General features: G+C 37.8%; 1 protein-coding gene across 2 annotated transcripts; it reads left to right on the forward strand.

Moving 5' to 3' along the window:
* Positions 1 to 550: 550 nt before the first annotated feature.
* tal1 (T-cell acute lymphocytic leukemia 1) lies at positions 551 to 10,339 on the forward strand. 2 transcript variants are annotated; one of them, NM_213237.1, is given in 4 exon segments: positions 551 to 620; positions 2,430 to 2,955; positions 4,940 to 5,031; positions 8,396 to 10,336. In NM_213237.1, coding segments are annotated over 3 exon segments (975 nt in total). In that variant the 5' UTR covers positions 551 to 620; positions 2,430 to 2,512; the 3' UTR covers positions 8,836 to 10,336.
* The last annotated feature ends 408 nt before the right edge of the window (positions 10,340 to 10,747 follow it).

Raw genomic sequence — 10,747 nt, forward strand, 5'->3', positions numbered from 1 at the left:
TGCATTCTTGGGTTGGCGTTTGTAATTTGCGTCTGCTTACCTTAATAACCTGCCTAACATTTTTACTCACTGAGGGTTATGTTATGAACACGACTTCCAGTTTAATCTGAACGCCCGAAAACGCTGAAATGTGTAAAACAAACCGCCGCTAATGGTACTTTCCCCCAGCCGATATCACTGAAAATGTGTTACTTTTGGACGCATAATTAATTTCTGATTGAGCCCTGAAGCAGCTCGACAATATTACGCATTGGTTTTTTCCCTCCCTCCTCAATCTGCTGAGTTATTTTTTATGCATATCCATTCACAATATAAGTCTATATTTTTCTCTTCGCATTTGCCCTCGATAAAAAGCAAAATAATAATGAATCATTTCATAAATAATGGGTTTAGGGGCTTATCGACCGCGCAGTGGCCGCCACGGCGCTCTTATCTCGCCTGGCCACATTGCGCCCGTGTTCCGCTCCCCATACTGAGAGGCGCGCGCTGGACGTGATGTGGAATTATATAGACCTCACTTCCAGTTCCACACAGCACTTCAGTGCATCTAAAACCTCAGACATGGATGACCCTCCACAAAATGGCTCCATGCACACACTAACATCCACCGCCCGACGACGGTAAGAGGCGAATATTGGTGTTTCTGCGCTATTTTGATACTAACGCAGATCATAATTAGGCGTTCGATCGACGCGAGATGATTAATATGCGGTCATGTTGGGTTTATGGCATTTTTATTTGGCTGTATTCGGTCCTGGAGCATATAGGCCCTTGAGCCTGCAGAATACAGAAATCGATTTGGCATTTCATTTCTAATTAAAGAGCATTTTTGACATGATTTTTCCTATCTAAAAGTTAGGAAATTCGTTTCGATTTTCCATTAAAAACATCCAGGCCCGCTATTTTTTTTTCGTTTTGATAATAGACATATAAACTCATAACAATCCTAATAATAATATTCTTATAGGATTCTTCATTTCTAAAACTAAAATGGACATTTATATTTTAGCTAGGCTACTATACAAGTCGGATATGATTTATTTGTATTTTTGAAATGAGTTGTCATTCACGTGTCGAATTTAGTGTCTAATTGCGACCTTAAATATTGTTTTATCCCCGTTAAATCTGCTCGTTTCATGTCTGAATCAAAACGTTTTGTTTTAACAACTCACAACATTTGCTAAAATCTAAATGTGCAATACTATTTCTTATTAAATAACTATACTGAGTAAACAAGACTGCAGGCTACAATTAAACAGTCTAAATTGCGTAAATGCCTCCATGATATTTTGCAGCTTGTTCTGTGTAAATACAAATAGGGTAATTATTAATGCATTAATAAATAAGTGGCACTATATTTACACACAAACAAATTGGCAAAATATTGCCAAGACTCATAGATGGAAGAGGCTGAAAACGATACATAAAAACTAGGCTACATATATATAACGTGCATCACATCACAACGGATTGCACCGACGATATTATTAAAGACATAAACAGGCAAATTAACAAGCCAACTGTTTTTGTAAGATTTACCATCTGAAATAAAAAGCAATGACATTAAAAAAGTGCAACAAATAAATAAAACGCAACATAATCTCATCTTAAAGTCTGGATTAAATAAAAGATGTAAATACAACGCCATAAACGAAGCTTCTGTTTTGCTTATAAAAAAAAAAAAACATTAGAAACTAATAAATAGAAATAGGATATTTACACTGACATGATATAATTTGTTTACATTGGCGAGCAATGCCAAAAATAATAATAATAATTACGTTTATTTGACATTGAAATACGGTTTAATATGCCTATCTGGGTATGTGTTATTGAATCATCCTGTAATAATTATGCAGATCATATTCTGTTATAAATGTACAACCATGTTAGCAGAAGATAAGCTCTGTCCCAACGAAGAAACAGGCTTATCTCCAGATACCATGAGCAGAGCAGTGACAAACCAAGGTCAGGTCGAGACATAAAACCACACCACAAACATGTAGAACTCCTAAAAAAATTCAACAGAGTCAACAGATGAACCATTTTTGGTTTCTCGAGGAACTATCCCTAAAAAAAACATCCATTTATTTCTTGAATGAAGAACATTTCAATAACAAAGATGTTTTTCCAGTTTAAAGAATGTAAATGATCCATATATGTCCTCAGTGGAGTCACCGACATCAATCCTTTAAATTTTAAAGTGTCCAACCTTCCTGTTATTGAAAGCAAAAGCGCGTAGAACTGATCTCACAGGCTTTTTATATGGATACAGCAGCAGACACATATGACACGTGCTGTCATAGAGCTTCATTACTGTACTGTCAGTGTTTCCAGTCACGCGCGCGCCGTGGACAGAAAGGATGCGCGTTAAAAAAGCTCCTTTCCTCCACTCACGCACGCGTTCATAAAGGTGTGTTCTTTCACAGGTGACCTCGGATGAGAAGCTAAACCGGGATTTACAACTTGATTTGGATACCACTTTGTACATTTTCTGGGATCGCGCCGAAGGATGATGGAAAAACTGAAATCCGAGCAATTTCCGCTGAGCCCGAGCACGGAGGGCTGCACATCTCCCCCGCGCGGGGATGGAGACGCGCGCGGGAAACAGGAAGGCACGACGGCGGAGACAGGAGAGCATCGCCTCCCTGAGGAGCTCAATGGTGTTGCCAAGGAAACGGCTCACCACGCCACCGAGCTAAAAAAGGAGGTGGCGGTGATCGAGCTGTCCAGGAGAGGAGGGAGCGCGGATATAAAAGGCAGGGAGCTCAAGGCAGAACTCAGCCATAAGGTGCAGACCACCGAGCTGTGCAGACCCCCGATTCCCTTGCCACTGCCTCCCAGAGACCCGCTGAGCGACACTCGAATGGTGCAGTTGAGTCCGCCCGCTTTCCCTCTCCCGGCACGAGCGATGCTCTACAGCAACATGACGACGCCGCTCGCCACTATTAACAGGTAACGCCGCTTTATACTCAATGCAATTAAAGGCACAGAAAGTAGGAAAGGAAGTAAATAGTAAGTAATTCTGAATGCTTCAAAAATAGAAGAAGATCATCCAGGGAATATCTGATGTTCAGCTCAAGTCTGCTTCATTTTTTGCGCATTATAATATTGGAAAGGTTTTTAAATCGTTTCGTTTTTAATTTTCTTAGGGCTTTCTCTAAATACTTTTAGACAAATAATAAATTTTTAAGATAGTTAATATATATTTTTTATAATGCTATCAGAACTGAGCAGTTATTTTGCAAATATATTGATGCAATAGCCTAATATTTTAATTTTTTCGTTTTTCTATTCGTTTGTCATATTTTGCTTTCCCTTTTCGATGATAGAACAAGCTGAAATGAATGTATAACTCTTTATGTAGCCTACTCTTATTTTTTGTCTATTTTTTCGTTTTACATTTTATAAACGTATTAGGCTAAATGTATTTCTTTTTTAATCTTGCTATTCATATTCGATATATTCTTCTACCTTCATATGTATTTCGTTTCCTAAGGCTAACTTATCTATTTTAAGTGCCTTTTTAGATTAGTCATGATATCATGATATCTATTTTATTCTATAGTTTGTATTATTCTTATTTTTAACGACGTTTCGTTTCATTTGTTTCATTTCACATTAAATACGCAGTTTGTTTTCTCGAGTAGCTATTGAATGTGATATAGAGAAAACAAAATATATAATAGATTGAAAAATGCGATGTTAAAATCAGAAAAGGCACCTCTATAGCCTAAATTATATAATGAATAGAAGGAGAATATAAATGTCATGAAGAAAAAGATAAAAGGCCACTTAAATAATTTAGAGAGTAAAATAAGTTTGGAAAAAGTAAAAACATGAAAAAAGATTAATATATGAGGAGTTCAGATGCAAAATTCTCTAAATGCCATCTGAAATTTCCTTCCTTTCCTGTTATGTTTTTTAACATTACAGGCAACAAAAATACTCTATTAATCAACATAAAAGTGAAATCACTGAACCTACATAACAAGAGCCTGAGAAAAAAGCTCATTTTAAATAAAATAAATAAAGTTTAGATGGCATTTAGAGGTTTTTGCATCTGACCTCTTCATATATTAACCTATTTTGATATTTTTACCCTTTCCAAGCTTAAAGTATGTATTGAAGTGGTGTTTTTTCTTCATGACATTTATATTCATTATTTAATTTAGGCTCTATATACAGGTGCGTTTTCTGATTTTAACAGTTTTTTTTTATTTAACCTATTTTCTTCCATTGTACCTATATTAAATATATATTTGTTTTCTCTATTAGCAATGTAATATTTGAATGAATAATACATTAATGGCTATTTTTATATACACTATATGCTTAATTATTTATGAAATGTGTTATTCTTTATTTATTGACATCCTCTAATGACCAAATACTAATATATACTAAATACATGCTTAAAATATAAGAAAAACGTCACGAGTAATAAGAAAAAAGTGCATACATCATTTAAACTTAAAATACAGTGAAAAGATCAAATGTTACTGTATTAAACAGGCATCATATTCACCTGGTTTACCTTTTATCCATGGGCTATATCATTGTTATTTGAATTGCTTATTAATGATCAGAGTTGTATCAGTATATTGTCTAATGCAAGTGTGGGCGAAAAATTATTTTCAAGGAGTGCATCTTATAGGGTTAAACACTTAATCTTATTATTATTTTATTATTTAAGTATTTATCTTAAATACATTAAAGAACAGAACAGAAATGGAGGACAAATGTCATTAATAAGAAGAAAAAAAGCACTCAAGTGTCTTTATTAATGACATTTCAACATCTCCTTCTCTTCTGGTTAATGGCATTTGAATAAAGATAAGATAAACAGGAATAATCTGCAACAGAGCATCCTTTTTTAAAAATATATTTGTTTTTCATTGCTTCAATCCCACATGCTGAACTGTGTGTTTCTCCTCAGTGGTTTTGCTGGAGATGCGGAACAGTATGGGATGTATCCTAGCAATCGAGTCAAGCGCAGACCTGCACCTTATGAGGTTGAAATCAACGATGGTAAGAGCATTTTAAATCTTACCAAGTATGCAGTTCTCTCATTTCTGATTTTCTCTTCATCATTTTTGTCTCTCAATCTGAAATCAAGCACAGAAGAAGCCAATAGTAGTAAAAGAAAACATTTAAGAATTTCAAATGATTTCCGTTAAATTAAAATTAATTTAATCTACAATTGAATGATGCACTGTGATATATTCTAAGCAAGAAATGCCATATTAAAGTAAAAACACAAATTGCTAACAAAATACTGCATGAAACAAAGATGATTAATCATGTAAGAAAGAGGAAAAAGTGCATACAGTTGCCAATAGAAAAAAAAAATCAGTGTATGCACTGGAGAGATAGCTGCGAGTTGCCTATAAAAATGCAAATGTATCCAATGTGTTTGGCTGCGAGTGTTGAGAAAGAGATGCGGGATTCTAATGAGATGAACACGGCGAATGCATGACACAATATGTTCACAGGCGATATAGCAGGGCATCAAAAGTAATGCTGCCCTCGCCGGCTCTTCAAGACAATTTCCTTTCCGAAAAAAAAAATGCTTTAAATTATTCCTTAACTCAAGAGGCCGGGAATCCATTTAACTAAGTGTAATTATATGAAGTCACTGGTGCATCAGGCACAGTGAAGCATTGATAGCCCTGTTCCAACAGAGCTGTCTAGGATGAGAAATGGCCCTGAATAATTGAATGTAAAATGCCATAGATAATAGAAAGGTTAATTAATTCTTGGCTAAATAGGGGGAGATAAAGAGCTAATCTATCAGTGAGAAGTGAGTGAACACCTTAGGTGTGTTCACAAGGAAACCACTGTTAAAGCACTCAACCGTGTCATTAAACGCTGCTCATGTGTTATGAACAAGAACTCGCCCACTCAGTAAAAAAAGGCTAATTTTGACAACCCCAAAAAACCTCTTGGGTTCTACTTGACCAGTGCCCAGCGAGATTTAAAGCATTGATTTTGGCTTACCATGGGAGGTTTACTTGCTACCTTTAAACCTCACCCCATTCACCTTTCCGATTCTCCGCAACCTGCTCTGCAGTATAAACAATCCTGAGTTACACACAATTGCTTCATGTTGTCCTGATGCAAATTAGTTAAGTTAACGTAATTTTTTTTTTTTTTACAAATTTAAGTGGATTGAACATAAAACAATGAAGTTGTCCCAAAAACCCTCAAGAATTGAGTTGATTCAGCTCATTTGAATTAAATAGTTTGAACAAGCAGCAAAAATATTTTTTTGAGTGTGAACTCAATTCAAAATTGCTGATGAGAACTGGGTGCATTAAAAGTAGGGATTTCCAGATTCGATCATGTGATCAGAAATCGGGCCCTGTCATGTGGTTTCAGACTCGATCAGAATTGGACGTTACCTCCAGATCAGGATTTGAATGTATATGTATATTTATTTTCTCATTATTTTTGAACACATCTGTAGTTATGTGGTGGCACTGAGTTAGACCTCTGTCATGACTACGCGTGCAGGATGACATCACTTTGTTGCAGAGATGCTATTGGTTAAATGCTGGCAAAGTAGAACACAGAAGTAGCTTGACGCAGAAAATGGTCTGGAGGTATTATAAAGTTGACGACGACACTTGGTATTGACTGGCGGGTATTTTAAGTTGAGATGCTATTTGTTTTTATATTGGTTCTTTTTTATATTTTCTGTTGCGCAAAGGTCCAAAAGTTAAGAATGTATGCTATTTATCACTTGATAGTTCAAGCTACCTCACAGAAGTGCTCTGCTTGTTAACAGAGATGTTAAATGTTAAAATAAGGTGAATTAAATAAAAAATAAAGATCATCCTGGATCTATTTCTTCGCTCTTTTTTATTCTTTTTTAATCTGTTATAAAAGTATCGGATCGGGTATCGGTAGATACTCAAAATCAAATGACTCTGACTCGAGGGCAAAAAAACTTGATTGGGACATCCCTAATTAAAAGTACAATAAAAACACAATACACTCCCACCCATAAACCTCACGGCACCAATGTAACCCCTCAGTTTCCCTTCAACCCACTCTGAGCAGGATGGAAACCAGCGACTCTGCCAATGGAGATGTCACACTAACAAGCAAGCTAAAGACTTGCCACCTCTAGCATTTGCTGCTAATGCACCTCTAGAGATCAGGAAAGTGAGGTCAAATTCACAAACTCATCTAAACCTCACCCCCATCCACACCACATACTATGATCTGAATTTGACCCACTCTGAATTCAACTGACTGGGCAGACATGGGCATGACGATGATGATGATGATGATGATGAAGCCTTTATTTGTCACATACACTGTTACATGTAGCAAAATGATTACGGAGTTGAACTTGTGATCCAAATGTCACAGGTTTGAGTCCTGGCATCGACAGGGATTTCAGGGTGGGGGTAGTGACTAAGCAGCACTCTATTCCACCCTCAATACCATGGTCCCTAGAGTCTCTTTAGCAGGGCACTGAACCCCAAGCTGCTCCTGTATGTTTGTGGATAAAGGCGTCTTATAAATGAATAAAAATGCTAAAAACTGGCAATTTGGACATCATGGTTGTTTGGCCACATTATAAAGACCCTAAAATAATACTAAACAATAGTCTCTAATATGATTCTATAACTTGTCCGTAAAAGTCCCTAAACGTCTTTCAGCCCTCTCCAGGCAGGATTAGAATCATTGTAGGGCTTAACAGTAAGGACTGCCCGATGGCCTAGGGCCAGCGTGACAAATGCTCAGGACAGTAGACAACATCATTACTGGCCTGATTGGGTCAGCGCTGCCTTGTCACTAAAGTTTAGTTTGCCTGCAACAGTGCGACTACTCGCCAATTGCATGCAAATACAGTCATAGAATTGAGAAACAGTTTGTGCTTTAAGCCTTTAAATGCTTCCTTCCCTGTGATGTCGTAAACACCACATTGCTTTTCGGTTCCTCTGACCTGATTGGATGTTGTGAGCATGTTATTTTTGTCTGTAACTTGGTAACAACCAGTACAGCAACATAAAATTATCGTCTAGGAAGCAGACATTTATGTGGGTACAACTTGTCATGGGCCAGTATAAGATTATGATGGTAAGATAACCTTAAACATAAATATCAAGGTTTCACTGTATCACGGTATTGAGATTACTTCTCTAAAATATGTATAAAATAAAATATATATAAAATATATTTATGCACATTTTCAACATTAATGCACATCTTGGCTTTTCCATCAAACATTTTTTTTTTATGCGCATATCCAAAATACCCAAAAAAATAGGTGAATGGAAACGTAGCTATTGTTGGGCGAACAATCAATTTAGTGTGGAAAATGTACTCTGACAATCTTGGAAAACTCTTTGCTGACAGTGTATTTGTTTTGTTTCTACAGGTTCGCAGCCCAAAATTGTGCGACGGATTTTCACGAACAGTCGCGAGCGCTGGCGACAGCAGAATGTGAACGGTGCCTTCGCAGAGCTGCGCAAGCTCATCCCAACACACCCTCCTGACAAGAAACTCAGCAAGAACGAGATCCTGCGTCTGGCCATGAAGTACATCAACTTTCTGGCTAAGCTCCTCAACGACCAGGACGACATGGTCGGCGGTGAAGCTCCCGCCCGGGCCAATCGGGATAGCAGAGATGCAACTCTAGTGCGGGACGACCTCCTTCAGGAGATGCTAAGCCCCAACTCCAGCTGCGGGAGTCTGCTGGATGGGGACGCCAGCCCAGAGAGCTTTACTGAGGACCAGGACTCATCAGTGGAGTCCAGGCCCTCTGCAAGAGGACTACACCATTCCAGCCTACCGCTGGACGGAAATGCCCAGCGGTGACTGATTGGAGACACTGACAGACTAATTTCTCGGGCTGACAACTAGCGTATGTTCATGTTGTGTGCAAGCATATTCTTACGTAAGACTTTCTGTTAACGCCCTCCGTGGAGAAACACTGGTACGGAGGAAGACCACCAGGTAGATTTTTAATCCACACTCCACAGGATCGCCACCTGAAAACGAAAACAAGCAGAGTGAATGGTACCCACGCCTCATCAGGTACACTGACGGTATGGAGGTCAGCCGGACTTTAGCGACAAAAATGAGCATTTGAAGCAAGAAAGTCCAAGAAATGAAGTAGTTCACAGCAAATTGCCATCATTTAAGCATCTTCATGTCACTCTAAACCACAGGTGTCAAAGCCAGTTCATAGAGGGTCACAGCTCGGCACAGTTTAGTTCCAACTTTGCTTCAACATACTTACCTGTAGGTTTTAAACAAGCCTGAAAGACTCAATTAGTTTGATCACGTGTGTTTAATTAGGGTTGAAACTAAACTGTGCAGAGCTGCGGCCCTCCAGGAACTGGCTTTGACTGTGAAACCAATGCAATCCTATGGAAATTCGTAACTTTTTGATATAGTGTCTAATTCATATTCATTTGTGCAGTCTCGTTCCTACATTTTAGTATGATTTGCTCATCCTCCAATGAGGAGCAGGGCTAAAGTTGGGGTGAGGGAGCACATTTTTTTTTACATTTGTATGTTTTCATACAAATACAATGCGTAAAATAGTTACGTTTCCTTGTGAGATAGGGCTGCTGAATCCCAAAAGACGCATAATTGAAAACCCATACAATGGAAGTTTAATAGAGGTATAACTCTTGGGATTTCATTGACTGGGCATTTTCGGAGAAGGTAGAAAATCGTACATCTGAAGTGACATGACTGTGAATAAATGATGGCGCAGCTCAACGTCTTTAAGACAAATTTGTACATACTGGAAATTCAAGTGGGTTATGACCTTTAAGTATTCTTAGCGGCATCTGGGGAGAAAAGTATGGCCATTTTGTAAATGGTTTTTTCAGTATTATGTTTGGATTACAAGTTTGGATGGTGGAGGAGGTACAGGAACGTGTACATAAACCAGGATAATGTTGTGCGTCTATAACGATGACCCTTTAGACTGTTCTTTTGCATTGTGATCATGGTACACCATTAATTCGCATCTCCATTTTCCTATCACTCATTCGTTAGTTTCTTTGCCCCCTCCAAGCCAAGCATCCCGCAACGACGAATCCATTGAGTAAATGTTCTGTCACTTTATTTGACTCGTATGAACTTGATCTGCTTTTTAGCAGAGGATTGAGTAACCAGTCTTGGTACCTTTAAGTCTTTTATTGGGTATTAAATGCGCAAACAAACAAACAAACATGGTTATTTTAATGTGATATCTAGTAGAAAGACCTTTGTTGTAAGGTGAAACTCTATCTATGAATATATGCAATGTTATATCTCACAAATTTTATATGAAAAGCCCACAAAAATAAAAAAACACAAAGCCGAATGTGTGTGTGTGCTATGTGCTATTATATTGTCTGAATTTTAACAGCTGTTGCCATGACAACTGTAAAGGTAGAGGAAGAAAGAAAAATATCCAGCCGAGCGTTTTACGTAGTGTCAGAAAACACAGCAGACGGGGATTAAAGCGAAAAAAAGGACTGAGATAGAAATGAAAACACTGTCAAGTCACTCAAGCTAGTCGGGACTTAGAGGGAAAAAAAAGTACAATGCATTTGTTTTATGTAAGGAACAAAATGTTAAATCCCCGACATGAAGAATGACTACAGTGGGATGTGATAATACGAGAAAGCTAACAAGATTTAGATTGGAGGCATTTAATATGCAAGATGTAAGGACAGTCAGGGTCATAGCAGGGTGTCTGAACCCATGGGAATATGATAAGAATCAAAGC

Source organism: Danio rerio, chromosome 22 (assembly GCF_049306965.1).
Source record: "Danio rerio strain Tuebingen ecotype United States chromosome 22, GRCz12tu, whole genome shotgun sequence".
Lineage (NCBI taxonomy): Eukaryota > Metazoa > Chordata > Actinopteri > Cypriniformes > Danionidae > Danio > Danio rerio.